The sequence below is a fragment of the Manacus vitellinus genome, unplaced genomic scaffold, assembly GCF_001715985.3.
Source record: "Manacus vitellinus isolate BGI_N305 unplaced genomic scaffold, ASM171598v3 scaffold_10_pilon, whole genome shotgun sequence".
Taxonomy (NCBI): domain Eukaryota; kingdom Metazoa; phylum Chordata; class Aves; order Passeriformes; family Pipridae; genus Manacus; species Manacus vitellinus.
Window position 1 is genome coordinate 6154293 of NW_021938838.1, and position 22303 is coordinate 6176595.

General features: G+C 46.2%; 1 protein-coding gene across 1 annotated transcript in view; it reads right to left on the reverse strand.

The window, feature by feature from the left end:
• Positions 1-1177: 1177 nt before the first annotated feature.
• Positions 1178-22303, reverse strand: part of COTL1 (coactosin like F-actin binding protein 1) — a 22037-nt gene continuing 911 nt past the window's right edge. The window contains exons 2-5 of the mRNA XM_008925088.3: positions 22253-22297; positions 21845-21927; positions 11827-11984; positions 1178-2515 (exon numbers count right to left, since the gene is read on the reverse strand). Of these exons, the coding sequence (XP_008923336.2) occupies positions 2405-2515; positions 11827-11984; positions 21845-21927; positions 22253-22297 (397 nt within the window). The 3' untranslated portion in view covers positions 1178-2404. The remainder of the gene's footprint in view (positions 2516-11826; positions 11985-21844; positions 21928-22252; positions 22298-22303) is intronic.

The window sequence follows — 22303 nt, forward strand, 5'->3', positions numbered from 1 at the left end:
AATGCTCTTGTACAGCTCATCCCCATTTTTCCCCAGGAAGTTCTTCATGTCATCAGCAGGATGGTATCACTAGGTAGCCTGTCTGGGGAGATAAAACTGAGGCTGGGAAAAAAACCAACCCCACTGATTCTCTCTTATTGCTATCATTCATTAGGCTACTTTTTCCCATAAGGATTTATCCTGATGTCTTACCACAAATCAGTAATTCCTTCTCTTCCTCATGCAACTGCTGTACTAGTGACTGCAGCTTGATATTCCTGTGACCCAAATGGGACCCCATGTGCCAATACAGGCAGTTCAAAGAGGGAATATGGGATCTTCCACGTTGTAAGAACTCATTAAGGATGGTAAAGCAACCAGGGAGGCCAGGGTGGTGGCTTAGCTCCCTCCATCCCTGCAGCCAGCTCGCCAAAGGCAGCACAAGGGCTCCATTTGTCTTGCTGAGATGCCTCTGAGGGCTGAGAGAGCTGTTTTGCCCCTTTGCTGAGCTCTTTCTTGAGCCCCCACCACAGCTGGTGCTGATGAATTCCTTGCAATGGTGCTGCCAGGCTTCAAGACCAGGCTGAGATTGTTGTCTCTGTGCCACAAACTGTCAAATAAAAGTTTATTGTGACCACTGAACCAGTAAGGCAAAGCTTCAGAGCATCACAAGCTCTCTGTAAGGCTCCTTCCCATTAGTTATGCCTCTGTCTACTGTCAGTCATGTAAAAAATAACCATTTCCCTTCTTTCAGGGCAAGTTTGATTAAGTTCAGTCCAGAATTGTAATGCCTCACGTAACCCTGTGCAGGAAGCTGCAGAACCTCAGTCTGAAAGTGTTGTTCTTGTTCCCAAATCTGTTCCTGACCTCTCTACGTTTATTTTCTCTGGGTGTGAAATTCTCTTTGACCTAATTACAATTCCCACTTGGCGTTTTGGTGCTGGAAATTTAAATGTAGAGCTGCTGAACCAAAAGTGTGTCAGATGCACTGTGGTCACCACCTGTGCCTCTGGGAGGGGAGATGAGCAGACAAGGGCTGCAGGCACCAGGATCATTTTACATTTAAGCCAGTGTTTAATTCTCCTAATAGCCCCTAAGATTGCAGGAGCTCAAAGCTTTACACCAGAGATTAAGAGACCTCCTAAATATAGGCTTGTTGTTGCAGGGAAGGTAAAAGAACAACAGAGTCACTGAGAAGTGTTCTTGAAAAACATTTATTTCTGGAATGGGTTTATAGCACTGACTCCCAAGCCCCACAGTTTCTCCCAACACATAATTCTGGGGACAGTAATCTTTGATGGAAAAAAAAAAAAGCCATACAAAGAAGCCCCCAAACAAACAGTTTGGTACCAAACTGTGCCCAGGTTCTCTCTGGGCCTCTGATGTTGAATGTTTCATCCCAGCTGGGACAGAGCTGCCCTGCTCCATCCCTTGGTCCCAGCTGCAGGATGGTTACACTGTCAAAGGCCCCAAATAACTGAGGATGTTGTGTTTAACTGCAAAATAACCAGGGGGGACATGGGCAGAGAAGGATTCAGCTGCTGCTATTTTTGCAGACATCATTTAAAAAGGAAATCTATGCATTCCAGTTTCACCTCCTGAGCCCCAGAGTTAGGAAAGTCAAATACAAACCCAGAGACCAACGTACACAAAATAGTGACCAAGTGTCCAGACATTTCTAAGCCCCTCAGTTTACTGTGCCATGATACCTCCAAAAAAGCAACAAAACCCTCACTTTCGGATCATGGTGGATCTTAATTTTAAGAGGGAGGGGTAGAGATGCAGCACATATCATAGCAACTGTCAAGCAATGTTTAAGGCAAATTTATTCCCATTATTAGGAGTCACAGAATTTCTATGTTTGTTCACTTTGTTGTTTAAGCTGTTATATGTCTCAGCTGGACATTCAAGCTTAGATGATTTAATCAAAGTTTGAGGGAAGTCAACTCAAGCTGATCTGAGCCTAGAACAGCAAAAAAATATTATTCCCAAGAATATCAGTGAGAACAAATTTTTTCAAAAATTAAAATAATTGATGTTCAGAACTCCCCCAAAACTTTCTTCCTTCAGAGACCAGGTTGAGCCCAACTAAAACCCGCAGACATGAAGAAGGACACAGTGGCAAGCCTCTACAAACACAGGGCTGAATAGGACCAAAGCAGAACCTAAATTCCACAGATGCAAGAACATGGACAGAGTTATGAGTAAAAAAAAGTGCAGAAAAAAGAAAAACAGAAGCCTAGAGAGGGATGTTTAATGAGACGAAATGAAAAATAAAAGTCCACTGTATGGAAAAAAGGGAGTTCTTAGGTGCAGCCACAGAAAGCTGGGGATTTCAGTTGCCTCATCTCTCAGTTGTGTTAGTTTGTTGTGCCTTTCCCCTCCCTTTTGAGATCCAGGTGATGGTGCCAGGAGGTTCACGTGTTTACTCAGTCTGTGCATCATAATTAGCCCCCCCTGCTTTCTTCAGCTCGTTCTTGATGTAATCCTCATCCAGCTCTTTGTGGTCACTGATCACAAATTCTTTGGCAAAGTTCTGCAAGAGATAAAGAAAAAGCCTGTTAAAAAAGGGGGATAATTGTCTAAAGAGCTGAATGAAGATGGGTTATGCAGCTTCCAGGGCTGTGTGAGCTGCATGGCCTGATCTCCTGTGGTGGGGATGATAAGTAGAAAGCTGAGGATGAGACAGAGGACTAGTGAAGGGAAAACCCAAGACTTAACCTGGAAAAATTTTATTTGTCTACTTCTACAGTCACCAACTGCAAGACCCAATCCTGCCCTGTGCCACAGCTCTTCCACGTGATAAATGCACAGGCCAGGTTAGGTTGAGTTTCCTAAGCAGTATGTGAAGTAAAACACTCAAAATTGTTGACCTCCTAACCACCACTGACCCTCAGCATAATCTTGGGCAAGTCACTAATCCTCTCTGTGCCCTTTTTAGGACCCCTTCTCCTAAAAAAAGAACAGTGCTACACAGAATAGAGTACACCACGGTGTCACACTCTGCCACTGAGGGGAGGATGCTTCAATTAAAGATTGAGCAACACACAGATGGTACCAGGAGCAAGTAAATCCATAGATTTACTGCCTTCTCCTCTCAACTGTCCAACACACATCGTGGCCAGACCCAAGACATTGTACCAGACAGGCTGCTGCTGTTGTTAAAGGGCTCCACTATGCTCTGTGGTTTAATGATCCAAAGTGACCTTTGAGGACAGGCTTTATGAATACACTTGTGCACTGCAGGGCAGTTATCTCGCTGCTTGAGAGCTCTCTGCAGCTTCTGGGAGCCAGGCAAGCCCCAGGCAGCTCTGGGGTGGGAGGTTGTGAACAGAGAAAACCTTTCTGGGAGTAGAATGGGATCCCATGGTGTCTTTAGGGTGCTTGTCAGGGCAGTGTCACCTCAGACAGGGATTTGTTCCCTTGCCTCACAGCAAGGCTGGCATCCATGTGTGTGCACAGACATTTCAGCAAACATGCTATTTGCTTCTTGCTTTAGCATTTTCCTTCCCTTCCTAACCACAACTGAGAACATTGCATGAGCCTCCCTTCCCCCAACCCACAGGGGTTTTACACAGCGTGACAAACACAAGCATCCCTTGCACTCGACCAAAAAATATGAATTAAAATCCCAACAGCCCTGCTGCAATGCCTCAGGAAAGCTGCAATGCCTGGCTCCCTAGGCAGTGGGTGCCCAGAAGGGTGGTGGACTCTGCCTGGGAGAAAGAGGCGATGCTCTGAGAGAGCAGCACTCATCTTGTCCGGGTCTCCCTGGCACTGGGACAGCCCTGGCACAGCCGTGGAGGGGGGTTCTAATTGGCTTCAGACTCTAAACCATGGGAGAGTTCTTTATTTGGCAGCGTCTCAAGGGTCTCAGTTTGGGATCAGAGCCGGGTAAAGGAGGGGGTGGAGGAGGATTCAGCTTGAAAGAGCCTCAGCACCTCTTTCATGCGGTGGAAGAAATGGAAGGGAGAGGAAAACAGCTCCCTCCCCCACGCCAGTCTCCCGGGCTGCGGCTGATCCTGTTTCACACTGTAGGAAATCCTCGCTCCCGGAGAGCTGCTGGGGGGAGGAAGCTCAGAGCAGCCGCGGGAGCCTTGTCTGCTCTGCTTGGCTGATCAGCAGCCACACAGAGTCCCCAGAAATAACAACCCCTTCACAGAGCCATTTGCTCTGCGCCTCAGTGGTCGGCTTTTGTGCTCTGGGGGCAGGCAAACATTACAGGCACTCCTCCACGTCTTGGCAGAGTTCAGGGAAAATGGGAAAGACATTGCTTTTTAGAGAAAAGAAAAAATCCCTTTTTTTTTTTTGAGATGGGAAATAGAGAGGCGAACTGCCCAAACCATCAGGTTTGGTCATGCTCACAAGTGTCCTACTTCCAAACTCTCCTGGGTGAGATCTCTGCAAAGCTCAGCTCTTGCTAAGACCAAACCAAAGATTTTTTCAGTGATTTGATGCTCACCGAGGTGTGCTATCTACATGAGTTTGGAGCTGAGCCTTTTCAATTCCTTTTCTATGTGCTACCAGGTTTAACAAATTTCCTTCACCTCGGGAAGATTATCCAGGACTACCTGAGTTCAGTGCAAGTCTTTGCCCTAACTTTAGTGAGAACTGAGGCAGGCCCATAAAATCATTTCCAAGAGGGATTCCATGAAAAGTGTGTGTATTTATAGAAGAGGGGAGGGTTTACTTCAATGCCCACTCTGCAGAATCCAGCTGATTCTGAAGTTCAAACTGCAAGTGTGCTCATGCCTGAACAGAGGAGAACTAAATTATGTGTGCCACGAAGTATTTACAATTACTCAGATGTCTTCTCAACTAGACACTTATCCAGATGATTCCTGGGAGATGATCTGTGGGCATGAGCCACAATTTCACATCAGTACCACCAAGACACCTTGCAAGGATTGAGCAATTTCCCCCTAGCAGTGGCCAGATGGGTTCTGCTCCTAGCCACTCTTAAATATCCTCTTAGCTGACTGGGCCACCTCTTGTGCCAGATTTGTACCCTCAGAGCACAATCTGGGTCATTGCTATTAATAACTCTTAGCTTTATTCCATTCTGTTAGGGTCCTCCTTGGTTCTTTGCACCAGCTCTTACCCACCACGGTGTCTCCCCAGGCCTGACCCCCAGGGGAGAAAGTGCTCTGGAGAGTTTGCTGCCTGGAACTTCTGATTTCAATATCCTGCTTGACCCTTCTCCAGCCACAGCCTCCCTCATCACTCTGAATTTACTGTCTGAGCTCTTTGGGGTTGAGCTTCTGCTCAGGGTGCAAATCCTGAGGTGAAGGGAGGCACTTTGTGAATACTTTAGAGACAGCTGGGCCTACCTCCTGTGTCATCAGGGCAGGGGGACAGCAGGGACTACAGCTCTCAGGTCCAGAGATTGGGCACCCGTGACCAACAGCAGCACTTTTCAGCCAAGGGCCATCTTATCCAGAGTTCCCTCTTTTTTGTCCCCACTGAAGCTTCCAGAATGTAAAGCTACTCCCAACTGATTTAATTGGGTCTGATGTTGGCTAGGCAAGGCAATGGGCTGTATTTAGTATTTGACTGTCATCTGCAATTATAAATAACTGATCACAGCACACCAGCTCCTGCAAGGCACAGGGAGAAATCCCAGCTCCCAGTGGCTCAAAGCAATGCCAACAGGATCCCACTTCAGCCAGATTGCTGGCCTGCCACCAGATATTCTTTCTGCCTTTAAGAGACTGGGCTGGGGAAAGTCCCTGCTCCCTCTTCTCTCATCATACCAGTATCTAATGCCTTTCAGGAGAACCAGAGGGGTTACAGCTGCCTAAGGCACAGTGCATCACTCTGATGCTTGGGCCCTTGATTTGCTGACATGTGTCTTCATTTTACATCCTCCACTTCCTTTTCTCCTCTCCTCCCCCCATCCCCAAGCTTTTTACAACCACAGCAAGCTCTGACAGTGAATTCTTGCCTTTGTATTCACCCCAGTCACCAGCAGCCTACAGATAACAAAAACAATGATGCCATTTATCTTTATCACTCTCACAACACAACAGTGACCACAGTCTCTCTGCTGTGCCTCTCAAATCATTGAACAGAGGAAGATTTGCTCATGGTTCTTCAGTACACCTGGGCATGTGCTTCATTTTGTGCCTGAATAGCAGAGGGTCACAATTTTGCAATCCAATCCCCTGGATCAACCTCCACAAGACACTATAGACTAAAAGAGCTCAAACCATGCAAGGCTGGATTGCAAAAAGTGAACCTAAATCTCTCCCTGGGAAGCATGAAATTTGTGCAGCAAGCTCAGTCCTTCCCTTCCAGCCAAATCTAAGGGGGATAAAAAAAGGTGGAGTAGATTTTATTCCTATTCCAAGCTCTGAATGTTTAGCATATGGGCCATAAAATTTCCCTAAAGTGCCCAAGGGAAAATCTGTGTGGTGCAGATATTGGTCTGCAGAGGCTCTTATAAATCCCAGCATGGGTAGGCCTGAAGCCAAAAGGAAAATCCTTGTATCATCTACAGACACTTGGGTTCTCAGCAGCTGGGGATGGTGCCAGGTAGTGCCAGAGAAGCTTCTTGACATTATTATTTACATTGGGGCTTGTAGCTTGATATTCAGAATCCTCAGTTCTACTGTGCTTAATGTCACGAGTCCCATCCACTGGTCATCTTATTTTCAGTGCATGTCCCATGTTTCTTTTCCAGTCTGGTGTGATCCCAGACCTGGGGTCATGGGGAAGAAAGGACATGTCCTGTGGCTGCAGCAGAGATAAGTCCTGGCAGGGCTTCTCTGAGTACCAGAAGTGCTGTGAAGTGCCAAGTACCTGCAGCAGTACAGTCCCACTGCCCCACACTGCTCAGGCTGCACCAGAGCTGGTCCTGCACTCAGCCCTCAGGCTCCAAGCTACCACTAAAAACCCTCTCTTCACATTTACTCCCTGCCAATTTTCACATGGACCAGTTCCAGCCACTGGGAGAAGCCAGCCCAAACTTCTGGCAAACACATCTCTCAGCAATGGGAAACTACATTTCAGCTGATCTGCAAATTCTCCCTGTCTGTGCTGCATCCCACTGGAAAAGTCACAGGGCTGTGTGTCAGATGTGGGGTGATGAGCAGCTGCTGATTCTGGCCTGAAAAAGTTACTTTAAAAGTTACCACCTTCTCTAGACTCAGACTAGTAGTTCTTGTTAATCCATACCCATTTGGTATGGTCATTACAGTAAACCAGAACAGGAAAAACAGTCAAAAAGGAGAATTTCATTTGCTTTCCCAGCAGGATCTCACTCACCCTCATGAGAAAGACTCTCAAAGCCACCATGATGTGGCTGTTACCCTGTCAGTTTGATTTCCTGACTGCCTCTAACAAAGTTATTAAACCACCTTCTGTTTAGACCTCTGTACTGACATGAGGAACCTAAAGCACACATGTGGAGTTCTATGTGTTGTATCCGCCCCGAGACCAGGGACAGTGACCCCAAAAGTGGGTCCACCCTCATGAGGCTCCAGCATCAGTGCAGTGAGGAAGCCAGAGGACAAGGGAAAGGTGGGCAAGGAAAGATCTGGCCATGAGCTCTAAAGCAGGAACTCAGAAGACTTGTTGACATCATGAAAACCAGGCAAATTCCTCACCAAAAATAATAATGAATGAAATGCCACGAGTATTTGCTCACAGAAACAGAGCTGTTTTACCCTGAATATTTAAGCAAATAATAGAGCATATGACTTTGTGGGGGAAGGAATGCTGATGAAAACAGAGAAGAGTCAAAATCCATGGAAAATAAGACAAACTGGTAAAGGTTGGGCAGTTCCTTTGCTGAGACAGCCCTGCAGGACAGGAATTCAGTCCTGTCAGGAGAAAGACCTCAGTGCTGCTTAAAGAAGGGTTAAAATGTCCTGGTAGGAAATGCAGTCATGAAGGGCAACAAGTTCATGGAGAGGAAGTTCACTCAGAGGGAAACCAAGTCCTGTTTTCAGTTCTTGAACATTTACATCCAAACCATCCCACTTCAGCACTGGGTGCCACTCCCAGCCCCACAATCCCTGTGCCTGGGCTTGTCCTTGCTCAAAGAACATCATCCCTCTGCCTCTCCTCAGAATAAACAGGGCCCTTCACGAGAAGGTTTGATGCTCCTGTATTTAAACCCCACCACTGTCAGGTTCCACCTTGCAGGAATTTTTATGGCTGAGCTGAACCTCGTGCTGGCTGCCATTCTCAGCCACATCAAACAGCTCACAATAGCCTTGATTTCTGGGTTTGAGCTGACTGACCTGTTCCACCTGGGCCTCTGGGATAAAAGAGGTCAAAACAACAGCCCTCAGAGCACAGAGAGTCTCCTGGATGGATTTGTGCAAAGGCTGAATGAGCCACAGCTTGTGCACATAAAGACAGAACCATTCTTACTGTTAGGGACGCAAAACATGAATTCAAGACCATAGATGATCTTTTTAGCCAAGTAGAATATATGCCCAAGGCCCTTCCACTGAGGGGGTCTCTCCTGGCAGCTGGTACAACCTTGGTGTCGCAGTGACCAAACTGCAGCTGTGCAGAGGACACAAATGCTGTGGCTGTCCATGCACATCTGCACAAGGTGAGACACACTGCTGTTGATGATGACAAATAGATGCAGCCTTGGAGCTGAAGTCATCCTGACTTACTGTTGCATGAGGCTCTCAGCTGCTCAGATCATTCTAGATGTAGGGTTAGCCTGTACCTCAGAAATTAACTCCCAAACATCTTAAGCAACAGTCTGAAAAGCACAGGATGTTGTGTGCAACTTCTGTCACCCCTGGGTTTGTCCTTGGCCTGGACAGAAGCTCAGTGGATAAAAGATGGAATACTGCATCACCCTACTCCATGTCTCCATTTAAGCAGCAGTCACCACGCATTAATTCTTAGCTAGACTCTTAAGAAGATACAGATAAATACTCGTTCCCCATCCTGGCCTTACTTCTAACCTGCTCTCAGCTGAACTACTTGGACCAGATTGCAGGCTTGATCCAAGATTTCCAGCTGAGTTAAAGAAGAAAGGATGGAAAATAAATATCAGTGGAAAAGAGAAAAAAAAAGCTACAGAATGTTCCTTAAATGCATTTTTCTACAGTCCAAAAGAAATACAATAAATGCAAACCCCATTTTCCAATAACATTAAAGAGGGAATAAGGATAGGTCCAAATAAGCCAAAAGAGCTGATTCTCAGCTAGTACAGATCAGAACTATGGCTATTTGCACCAGATGAGATACATCCCTGTAATTTTACAGTTATTACAGCTAAAAATCAATTGTCCTTTCTTCCTGAGAGATTTTCTGGCAACCTCCTGCACTTGCTATCAGCACTGCTTCCCCAGCCACCTCCCTAGAGATTTCCCAGCACCTGCTCCCCCTTCCAAGGGAGGAACACAAAAGCGAGGGCAGGCCAGCTCCTCTCCCTGCTTTGTGATAGTTCATCCTTTTGTTCAGAAGCCCATAATCTACTCTTCACCACTTAATATCCCTTGTGTTTTCCGTGTGGCAGGTGCTTCCAGGAGGCTGTTAACAGTCCCCATGTGGGAACACTCTTTATCCCGCAGAGGCACCGCCGTGGGTTGGGGTGGGTTGTGCTCGCAGGCGGTGCTTGCACTGACTGTCTTTCACTTTGAGTGTCTTGGTAAAGAACAACATTTATTGGTGTTTGCTCAGCTCTGAGCAGAGCTCAGCCAGAGCTCAGCAACGCACCCACAGCACAGCAGAGGATACAAAGCAGGAATCCCCTCAACTGCAGCCTCAGTCTTAAATAAAGACCCACAGTTGCTTTGGCAAATATCACAAGATAGTGAGAGCCCTTCAGGTTTCACTGAGGGCTTCCAAAAATTGTTCTAGAGTCCCAGCCTATCCCTTCTGTAGATCACAAAACCAAGGCTGTACAAAAAGCCTCCTTGTGCCACCCTCCTTTGGAAGGAGAGCCATGGCACACAGGGGGCCTGCAGAGAGTCAGACTGCAGCAACAGCCCACATTCCCTTCAGGGTTTGTTAAGAAAATATTCCCACTTTAGGGCACTACTTATTCCAAATGATGAACCAACACTGACTCAGATTTGTACTTTATCATTACAGCAAAAAACCAACTGCATTTTTCTATGAATAACTCATACCATAAAATAACCCCTGTAAAAATCAGAATACTGAGAAGGTACCTGAAGGTCAAGAGAATTAGTAAGCATGAAATAGCTCAGGGATAAAATCCCTCCACTAAATTTCAGGTGGACTTTTTTGTCCTTTTTTATTTTGACAATCTGCAAGGTCATGTGCATAAAAAGAAGAAAACAGTTCTGCTTTTATCCCAGTCTACTCAGAGGGATTCAGTTGCACATGTAGAACTATGCAAAACAATTGTCAAGATAATTTCTTCTGGCCAGGAGATCACCATGGCCATGACATTCAGAAGTGCTTTGCAGGGGGTTATGGACAAGGTTGCTCAGTAAAAGTGTATTAAGCACCAGTTGTATTGGGTTTGTATCTTTTAGTACAGACTAATTGGAATATGAAAGCTTTTAAGTAACAGCCAAGAGTGGTTAATGTTCCACCAGATTATTAACTCGTACAGACTACTAATCAAAGATGAAACAAGTGAAATTGCAAATTATATGTAACAGACCTGAGGGACAGATCTTAGCACAGAGCTCAGGAATGCAATTCAACTCAACAGGAATACATTGTCTAAACAGATTTAGAAAAAATCTTGGGCTTAGTGACTCATATAAGAGTCATTCATTAGTACTCTATAATTTAATCTTCAGCTACAATTACACTGTTTCAGCTGCTTCCCATGAACAGAGACTTGCTTTCCTATCTCTCAGGTGTCATTCTGGAAGTTTCTTTTCGGATTGGACCCCTCTTTGTCATTGACATTCTGAAACATTTATCACCAGTGCTTATCTTCTGAAAGGATAGGAATGTATTACATTCTTCATGCTTCTCATCTAAATATAATTTTCTGTATCACATAAACCACCAAAATTGGAGGGAGACTTCTTTCTCACCCTTCAGTGTTCTGTTGGGAGACTTCTTTACATAGGCAAGAGCTCAGTTATTGGGGGAGATTAATTTAATCATCAGCCCATTCTCCAAGTGCATAAGCAAGATCATTTCTCGGGCACTGGTGAACTGGCTCTATGTTTAGTTCAAAGAGCTAATCTTGCTTTGAATACTTCTTCAGAGGAAACTTGTTAAACATGAGCATCTCCTCCATTACAGTCAGTGTTTCAGCAATGGTTCTGTGCAGCCTTTTCCACAAGTCACTTCTCCCCTGGCTGTTGCTTGTTCTCACTCAATTGGACCGAGCACATTTCTCTTTTCCCTGCTACACCCAAAGCCAAACAGAAGACTATTCAAACCTAGTTAGCTATTAAAGAGCCATTAGTTAATTGGCACTGATAGGGACTTCAGACTTTGGTTGATTAGGTCCATGAGTCCACTGTGCAGAGACAAAAGGCCTCCAGGGAAGTTTAAACAAGGGTGTGGGTTTTTCTGTTTAATTTTACCTTCTTAAGTTAATATTGCTCTCTGTCATTCAATATTATATTATTTCCATATCAAGGAAGGAGATGGGAAACATCTTAGTGGTGACGAGGAGGGGAGTGCACATATTCCCTCCTCATGAAATGGTTAAGAGTGCCTTAAGCTCAAAGGTGCTTCTTTATGCCTGAGTGCTCAAAGGGCAGATGTTAAGCCTTCCTAGTAGGAAGACAGGCAATAGGAAACTGTCTTCTTTTTAAAGGATTAACTACTAAGTTGAAGGATGATCCAGTCCTTCCTCCTCTCTCCCCTCCTGCTGGTGTTTGTACAGCTGACAACGACGAGAGCAGGCGGGTGGGAGCAGAAGGATGAGGTTACCTGTACTACTTCTTTGACCAGAGTCTTGTCAGTCCCAGTTTTGGCTCTCTGCAGGCCACTGACATCCTCTCCAATCCAGGTGATGAGGGCAAACTTGACTCTCTTGCTCATGGCATCGCCAGTGGTGAATCGGACAAAGCCAAACAATCGGACATCATCTGCAGAGACAAAAGGGATAAAATGGTGAAACCCAGAGGACTTCCCTGCCTTGCCACTTTCCAGGGTGAGACTTGCTCTCAAAGACCAAGGCAAGGCACTGATCCCATGTTACACTGCCAGCATTTGGGGTTAACAGGGGGCTCTGCTCATACAGCCTTTGCCTCCAAAGTGTGCTTTGCCTGAGTTAGGTCTGCCTCTTCTTGGGCTGCTCTGAGTTACTGGGAGGAAACCGCCTGTGCTAGGCACCTCATCTCACATTATTTTGCTGCCAGTGAGTCTGGAAATGGCTAAAATACAGTCAGCAGGCAGGTCAAGAACACAGAGCTAACCCCAGTTCCACATTCAGTCACATCATTTATCTGCAGGTCACTGGTCAAGAAGGGAAGAAAGTCATTTCCCAGCGTCTGTTTCTTACAGGATAGCAGGAATAGGGTCACATTTTATAACATTACCCAGAAACTGCCCATTGTGCAAATCTGATCCTTTCCCCTCCTTCCCTTCAGCAACATTTCTGGCTCACTTGTAGTATAAGTTTTAAAAGAAGGAGGGAAGAAGAAGGAGCAAAAGAAAAATTCTGCAATTACTTTCCCAGATGTGTTTTTCTACTCCTTCTGAAATCCTGGAGAGAAAAGTATTGGATTTTAGAGCTGTCCTGGTCTTTGTTTCATGGCTGGTTTATGCTGTGTCATGGCAGACTGGAGTTATTTAGCCTGGCCATATGTGTGAAAACTTTGTAAACTCTCATCTCGAGGAGTTCCTTCCTCCATTGCAGGGTGACCCATCAACAGGGGCAGTTGGGCACTTTCCTGATCACAGGGCCAGCCTTGGAGCCATGTGGGATTTGGAGCCTTCCACCAGGATTGGGCAGAAAGCTGAGCAGATGGGCAGTTGTGCAATCATGGAATACACCTAATCATGGCTTCTTCATCTGCTAGAGGTCACTCAAGGCCTTTTAAATAAGATGACTCAGAACAGAAGAACAAATGTGCTGTTTGAGAATCACGTCAATCCTAGTTGCACTTGTTGTGACCAGTTCAAAGTGCTTTATAGTGAGTTGCTGTCTTGACTATTTGCCAGGTGAAAATCAGGCTCCAGGTGTAACAGTGACTGCCAACATCCCATCCCTGATCCCAGCACGCTCCATGAATGCTCAGGACAGCCCCAGGAGCTTTGGGAATAGGGGAGAAGCAGCTCTTAATAGCTCATCCTCAGAAAATAAGCTGCTAGAGACCAATGCAAAAAAAAAAAAAAAAAAAGGAGTGATATTCTCTGCAAGCTGACATATTTCAGAGCTTCTTTAACACTTTGATTTGCCAAGGTCTGAGTAAAGAGAAATTCCCCCTGATAAAAGAGAACACTTTTATAAGTCTGAAAAAATCCACCTATTCTCTCTCTATTTTCTTCTCTCTGTATCTTTTTTTTGCCACCAACAGAGGAATATTAGGAAAACTGGAAAATGGGTGGAGAGGTATGTGTGAGCCAGTACAGTGTTTAAAATGAGCTTCTCTGAAGATTTCAAAATTGAAACAAAGAGAAAGAAAGATCTTATTCAAAGGAAAAATCCGGATGGATCTTTGGAAGGAGAGAAAGACGTGTATTGACAGTGCAGGCAAACAAACTTCTCTCTCAGTTACCCTGTTACTGGTGAGTACAAGAAAGGCACGTAGAGACTCCTGTTTCTGACAGCAAATCCTCTTCCCAAGATTGATTAGAACCATAAATGAACCGACAGCCAGGAAATACCCAAGGTGAAGTGAGACAGTAAATCCCCTAACGTTACAATTAACAGCTCCATGAGAAAGCCTTGCTTTCCAGGGCTGACAGTAAAGGAGGCCACACTCTGCTCAGAACTGTTCTGTGGCTCCTATGGGAACACAGGGCTGGAAGGCACTTTAATGTCATCAAGTCCTGGCCTCTACTACACTGTGATGTGTCACAGCCCTAACCACGGACCCCTCACTTTCCACCTTGAGTCTGTAGAGTTTTCATCCCTGCCCCTTCCACCAAAGGCTGTTACAGAGCCTGAAGACTGGACTATGCCTCTTTATAACAAAGATAATGGAAAAACATAGTGAATGTGAAAAAGCAGTGCTTTTTCATAGCAGCACAGAAAGGAAGTTCCAGGGATGCTCCATCCCTGGAAGCATTCAAGGTCAGGCTGGACAGGGCTTGGAGCAACCTGGTCTAGTGGAAGGTTTCCTACCTATGGCAGGGGGGCTGGAACTGGACAATCTTTAAGGCCCCTTCCAACCCCAACAATTCTGTGATTCTATGATTCTGTGAATTTATCAGCATAACTTCAGCTGGACATGAACCCACAGCTCACTGGCAGCAGCAGGATTTGCTTCTCAGCAGAAGAGTTTCAGTGCCTTCCCATCCTGCCTGAAAGCAGCTCGATCCGTGACACCAAAGGGAGCCAAGCCCAGCAATTCCAGCTTTTATCCATTAGATAACCTGCTCCTCAGTGAGTATGAGCAACTCTTACTTCACCATGTTCAGTCCCAGTAAGTTTAGTGAGCACCTGGGGTTGGACGTGGGGCTCTGAGTCACCATCGCGGTGAATTTACCCTGGGCTGGTTCCCTTGCAGGGGCTTGAAGGGTTCCACCTCAGCTGGGTGCTGCCTCCTCCTGTGTCCCCGTGGGGGTTATATCCCCACCAGAGCAGCATCTTCAGCTGCCACAACTTTCAGTCCAGTGTATTTAGTACAAACCCCCAAAATGCGATGCTTTAACTTGATGTGCCAGTGTGTGAATTGTGGCAGCTGAGGAGCCTTTCAGATGAAGCTGAGAGGGAATGTGAATTGGAGCCCTCAGCAATTAGCATGTCTGTTCCTAAAAGGGCATCAGGGATGGATGTAGAGGTTTTTAGCACTAGCTCAGCCTGGGTATAAGCCTCTCCAACTGCAGGTCAAAATCCCTGAGCAGAAGTGGTTGAGTTTCACAATTAGTCTGAAGCATGTTCAGAGTGATAAGGGGATCAAAATGCAAGTTCTTTCATACTCCCAGGTTTCCTCTTTCACAGTTAATCAGTTCCACCCTGCCAGATCACCTCACCACGCTGGAAGCCATCAATGTCACCAGTGCCAATTCCCTGAGAAATCTCAAGGTATAAACATGCACCACCCCCTTTCTCACACAAAACCACTTACAGGGGTTTTAGGAATTTGTTGGCTGTGAGGGAGAGCATAACAAATCATAGAGAGACAGTGTAGATTTCCTCTGAAAGAGGAAATCCTGCCTAGAGCTGTGCAACCCCCTTCCTAGTCACTGAGCCATGAATTTCAGGGCAGAGAGAAGCAAAAAACAGATCTGGGTAGAACGGAAATAGCAGCTTTATTTGAGAAAATCTCACAAGTTACAAACAGCAGAAATGAACAGTGTCAGTTCCATTAATACCACTACTCCCTTCACTATGGCTGGACAGCAACAGGGCTCTACAAACAGTGAGGAGCAAAATGAATGTCTTAATGAGCATCAGTTGATATTACTCTGTGAACTCCTTATTTATCACTAGGCAGAATTTTCCAAATATTCTGATTAAGATGCCCTTGGCTGTCAAGAAAGCTTGATGCCAAGCTGCAGAGGTTTCCTTGATGGTGTTCTTTTTTTCCATCCACTCGAGCCCTTTGGTTTAGCTGTACTGAAAAATTCCCCATTAGATTAAAATGCACTGACTCATCAGTAAAAGACAATAGCTGCAGGAAAGAAATACACTGTCAAATTGTCGTGGTCTTATCTTAGGGCTCTGGATGGTCTGAGACGTGCCAGGACAAAACCACTGCTCCCAGCTTCACCTGCCTGCTGGCTCAAGGTCAAATACAGCAAGGCAGGTGATGGAGTGATCTGCTTTTGTGTTCTGTCCAACAATGAATTACTGAGAGCACGTGGCAGGTTTCATGAGGATTTATTTTGTTTGTTTCAACTGGATTAATTTTAGATTAATTAGTCAATTTTCTACCTCATCAGTCACCCCTGTAGCCCCATGGCTAGAAATGCAGACAGAAAACTTCCCTACCTCTTACTACAGTTTTTTTCCCCTCTTAAACCCTGTGCTGAAGCCCATATATCTTCTGCAGTGCTGCCTTGCTCCATGATGACATGTTCATTAAGTCATCTGACGTGTTTGACCCCAGGACCATGACCACAGGGCTTGCTGTGGCTGTGGCACCAAACCTTCTCCATGGAACTCAGGGTGGCTGACGTGAGTACAGGAACACAAATGAAGGGGGGGGATGACCCCACACTGACTTCTCTGGCTTTCTCTGGTCCAGTGAAGCCACCAGCAGCATTTCATCACAATGAGTTGCTGCTATCCCAGTGACAGTGGCCCTGTTGTCTCTCTGTCCTGACCTGGGAGAGCAGAGTGAGACCAAACAGGGGATCCAGCACATCTTTGTTCTCCTTCCCTTAAGGAAGGAATGATTGTGTTTGTTGGCCAGAATTAAGGGCCAGGCAGGCCCCAAAACAAGGAGCAGGTATAAGGCACAACCCTCTTCTTTACCTGCTCCCATCCCAGCAGGATGGTAAAGCAATGCCATTTTAATTAAGCATCACAAAACTGAAGGCAGAGTTACTGTGTCAGTGCAGAACTTGACCTGAGGAGTTACTCCCACAGAGATCAATAAGAATATTCCCTAAAACCACCTCCTGTCCATAAGCAAGGGACAGTCTCAGCCATGGCTCCAGCTGGCAGCCAGGAGATCACTGTGCCCCTGCCAAGAGCAGGGAGGGCACAGGGGCAGGGGAAGGCTGCAGCCACAGCATGAAATTCCCATAAGCCACCCATGGCCCCAGGTCTTCCTTTAAATAGCCTTTAAGGGAAAGCAGGAGAGATGAACATTTAAGAGGAAAATTAAAAGCAGTAGGAGACTGATTTACAAGGCCCATTTTAGCAACTTAAGATGCAGCCAAATGCAGATAAGCACCTATCTCATTATATGTCCTCGTGTGTTTTTACAAATCTTTCCTACAACCTCAGGTGCCAACAGAACTTTGGTGGTCTCTCAACTCTTAGCTCCTAAATTTTTATATGCAGGCCAAGCTTTATGGGACAATTGATCTAAGCCTAAAAGAACTATATTAGGAGCTGACTCTATTTCCTAATATTTTATGTCAACCCCAAATGATTTTATAGGGTATTTATTTCAGACCAAAGATTTTCAGTTCTTCCTCCTGCTGAATGCACAGTGTGGTTTTGGCCTGATCTTTTCAGACACATGAATAACTATCCCATTTCATGCTGTCATTGCAATTATTTATCTGGACTGGGGCTTTCCAAATAAAAGGCTCATTATTTCTTTTGTCAGAGATGCATTGAAAACAGCTGTTCACATATGGCATGGAATGGGGGGGGGGGAGGAAATACAGTCTTCCAGCCTCTCTGTTGCTTAATGGTAGAACACACATTCAAAAAAAAATGAAAGTAAACCACAGGCAGAGACGATGCTCTGCTGCTTCCTAATACAGGCCCTGAGACAACTGTCCAGGGCACTCAGGTACTACTGACACACACACAAGTTTCATTTCAGTTGTTAAGTCATTCTACTCTTCTCAGCAACAGCATCACCAGCCGGGTTATAAGACTTTGAAATTAAGAGCAACACAAAACCTTCACATCCTTCTGTACAGTAACCTTCAACTCTTATCTGTGTTTCTGGCTTCATATCCACCAGCTCAGCTCTGGTTTTTTTTCAAAGTGTACTGATGGCACGTACTACTAACCACCAAATTAATGCTATGTCTGGACCCACGCCATCTGCAGAGGCAAGAGCTGTAAATGGGAAGTAAAATGGCTCAGAAGCCTTGAATTAAATCTTTGTTTAATGCAGGGGTAATCTGTGCTCTTAAGCCCAACCGAAACAGTCCTTAGCCACAAGACACAGGAGTTGTCTGCACTGAGTGTTTAATAACCCTGACACAATGAATGTCCTCAACTTTTATCTCCAGACTCTTCGGATCAGACAAACACAGTCACGTAGGTTGGTCATTAGTCAGGACTGCAAGATGAAGAGCCACGAGCAGCCACCTGCTGCTCACAGCAGGATGTGCCAGTGGGTTAGACCAACCTCCTTGACTTTATTTTGGGCTAGACTGGAGGACAGGTGTGCACACATCTGGGAGTGGTCTTTGGAGGACAGAGGAGACACTGCCTGACACTAGAGCAGAGTCTACTTCCTCTCAGCCAGTGTGTAGTGACTGACACAGGCCTTGACAGCAACAGCACGACAGCGACTGACACACAAAAGTCCAGGGTTCAGCATCGCCCTGGGACCCTGAACAAAAGGGCACTGAAGGAGATTTTCTATCCAGGTTTCCTTCCTGTAAGAGGGGCTACTGCTGTCTCCAAACAGGAGGATGGGAAAAGGATGACAGTTTGATGATGCACTTAAACTTCTCTCCTAGAACACAAAGCTTAGTAAAGAGTTCAGAAACAAAAAGCCTCCACCCCAGGATATGTGACGTGTAGGTCTGATGTGCAACACGTTTCTGAGAGCAGAGCAGTGGAACAATGAAACCAACAGCAGGAACACTGGGTGCAGTAGCAGTTCCTGGCCTCACCACCCCAGAAGCTCAGCACCTCTCTGTGTGTTCCTCCAGCAGCAGCCACAGAGTGTGGCTGAGGTGTGCAGGGCTGGAGGTGTGCAGGGCTGGTCCCTAACATGGCCTCTTTGAACTGTTACTTCCTTCAAAAAGAAGCAATTTCAGTCTCTTGCTTTTCCCTTTGTCCTCAACGCTCTCATTCCCTGAGGAGGTTTGCAGAATCAGCAATGGGCTGGGCATGAAAAGGGTTATGGATGAGGGGGAGGAAAAGCAAAAATACAACCCTGCCACCAACAGCCCCCTCCAGCCCTCCCTAACCCCTGCCACTGCACAAGGCAGGACATCCACCACAGGCAAATGTTTCCCAGAGTGGTACAAAAACCCTTCTTGGTCTCAGAGCCACACAAATTAGCACACACTGACCCATCTGCACCATCACTCAGTGCCCTGGAGGGCAGCAATGTGTACGAAGGTGCTTTTAATGAGAATGGTTATTAAAGAAAGCAGGGACTCAGATGTTTGCAGCTCAGAATGACACTGAGGTAGCTGGTTCAGAAAGCAGAACAGAGCAAGCTCTGATGGTGACTCTTTGCACAGTGAGGTTTTCAATCCCAGCTCCAGCTCCCACCTTCAACCACCAAATTGTGCTCAGCTTCTACCACAGGCAGCTGCAGCACTTTGTGGCTTTCAGGGCAGTGGTTTTCATAAAACAGGAAAGTTTATTCTGATAACAGTTTTTTTAATCTTTTAGTCATATTTTCTGAAGCTGTTTGCTTTGATAGCAGCTCTTCTCCCCTCCAGCAAAATGTAAGAGACCAGGAGGGAAGAGACATAGCGATAGGAAGGAATAATATTTAGCAGCTCTTCCCATCCCTTCCTACTCTTCTCTACAGACTTTATTTCAGTAGAAATACTCCAACCAGCTCTACTTCATGGCAACATTTGGCACCTTTCTTCCAGATGGGAAGCAAAGCTGCAACTTCGCTGCTGGCACAAGGCTTGATTTCTGACTCTGTCTAGCAGGCCAGGTGAAGGTTTGCTGCACAGATGGAGGCTCCAAAACTTCCATTTCCTCCTTCCCCAACTGCTGCACCATAATTCGTGGGTGGAGGAAGATCCTTTCCAGCTCTCAGGCAAGGACCAGGTGCCTGAATTTGCCTCACTCCTTAAGCCTCCAGCAACTGTGCTGTGAGTTAGGTCTGAGGACAACCTCTTGGCCCTGGTCTGCCAAGGAACAGCCCTCCAGCTGCGTGCTAAGGGAGAGGGAAAGAAGGAACAGGGAAAGGGAGCAGTGGAGCAGCTATAAGGGATTTAGCTCCCCATTAAAGGCTAACAATAGGGCACAGCCTACCCCACAGCGCCGCTTCCCTTACCGTGCTTATTTATAAAATATACAAAACTTCCTTTATTTTTCTGTAAAAATGCCTCAGTACTGGGGCCAGTTTGGCACTTTGCTGGTGTAAAACAAGATTTCCTTAAGCTCTGTCTGTTTGAATACCCTGTTTATAAATACAGGTTTGGCACATGCCAGCCATGGTGAGAACACAGAACGGGCCAAACTCCCAAGTGCAATATGTGCCTCCATTAGTTGTCATCCCACCCAGCCCAAACGGTGCCTGTGCTCTGCCAAAGCCCCTCTTGCCTGCTCAGCCACTCGCTAAATGGATTCTCTTTGCTACAAAAGGGAGGAGAGGAAGTTCTTGAGAGGGTGCCATCCAGACAAAATGTTAAAAATCAACTCAGACAAAAGAAAGACATGGACTCTGTAAAGGCAGGAAGAGAGAATACACGGGGAAGGCTCCTCTCTCCTCTGCAAGACTCAGATATCTGGAGGTGCTGGAGATGCTCAGTTGTGTTGGCCACAAGAGGAGACAGAGAACATGGGGCTCAGATACTGAAGTCATTGACCTCCCAAGAAAACTACTAACCACTGGCAAGAACTTCCAAAGTGCTGAGCCCTGGGCATCCCCATGTGTCAGGTAATTGCTTTTTCCCTTCTGCTGTCCATGAAGAAGAGTTGAGTGGGAAGGAGTTTCTTCACTGCAGGATATCAGCTCCTCTGACATCAACTACAACAAGGTCTTTCTCAGTTTTGAAAGTTTTCCCTGCAAAGCTCTCCAGAACATCTGGAATGGAGTGGCTGCGTTAATCCCAGTAAGACCCCACTGCCAAAGTCGTAGCAGAGCAGTCTAAACTATCTTGATTCATGGCTGCTTTCCAAGGACTCAAATGTACTTTTCTCCTATGATATTTATTGACTGATCAGACCAGTCCCGCCCTCGGTTAAGTTCCTGGAAGTTCTCTCCTTCAGCTCAATAAAGCACAGCCAAGCCCTGGGACTCAGACCAATGCACAGGCACTGGTGTTTCCACGGCTATGGGACTGAATATGGTGTCCCCAGAAAGGCAGAGACTGCTCAACACACAATTCCTTCACTGCACAATCACATCATCCTAAAATACAGGTTAACCACAATACTTGATTGTAGAGTAACTGGGTGAGTGAGGAAGGCTTAAGTATAGCTCAGTACTAGTTACAGGCACTTCATATCTCACATCACTTGGTGTCATTGTTAAATAGCAGCCAAGATAGGAGGAAATTTGAGATAAAAATCAAAACCCGCTTTTGCAAAACTCATCAAATGTCACGATCAGATGAAATTAAATATTCATCTACTTCTGTTTTCCCCAGGCGTTGCTCCTCCTTTTAACGTTCTACGACCAACAGTTCAACAATCAACTGCCACGTTTAAACCTGGAGCCGCAACAGTTGCGGTTGTGCAACCACATCTACAATTGTTTCCAGGGCTGTGCTGTTGGAGCCGATCTTTGCAATACCCACCCTCTTCTCAGGTCTCATGAACTCAAAAACTCCGAGCAAGCCTTCTACTTGCAGTTACTTTAGCTCTATGAATTTCAGAAGAATTTCGGAAGGATTTCCTTCCCAACGATCTGTATGACAGCATCTTTGCAGCCACAAAACCAGTCGGTTTTGCTCTGAAACTGCAGTGTCAAACACAGAGACCGTTCCTTATCGAGTGTTTTATCTTGTTTATAACCAAGAAGCACTGAAACATTGTGCAAAGAGGGGGGAGAAAAGCCCAAAGGACCTTAAGTCTAAGGGTGAGACAAAGGACCGGCTGGACTATGGACTCGAGGGAGTTGCACTCTGTGGGGAAACCCGATGGCACAGGACAGGGCAGGCACGGGGAAGCAGAAGCACTAATTCCAGTTTGCCCGAGTTTTCTCCCATCCTTTCCCCCCTCGCACCAGGCAGCACGAAGGACGGTCATGGCCAAAGCAATGGATACGGAGCTTACCTGTGCACTTCCTTTTAAAGGTTTCATAGTCTACCCCTTGGTCTCCAGGGACGATTGTAGAGCCGTTGTACTTAAACGTCACCCTTTGAGAAGGGAAAAGAGAAGGGGAATAATACAGTTAAAAGTCACCTTTTATGGGATAGGGGAAAGGGAAGGGGAATAGCACGTTTAAAAGTCTCCCTTCGGAATGGGGGAAGGGAAGGCGAATAATACATTTAACAGCCTTCAGGAAGGGAAACGAGGAGATGGGAAAGAATATACTGTAAAAAAACTCCATCCTTTAGGAAGAGGGGGAGAGGAGAAGGAGGAAAGGTCTGTAAAAGTCACCCTTTGGGGAGCGGGGAGGGAAGACGAGGAATCGCAGCGCACCGGTGCCTGTCCGGGGGGACGCCGGGGGGGGCCACCTACCAGTTCACCTCGGTGGCATCGTCCCTGACGAGGTTGTACGCCTCCCTGCAC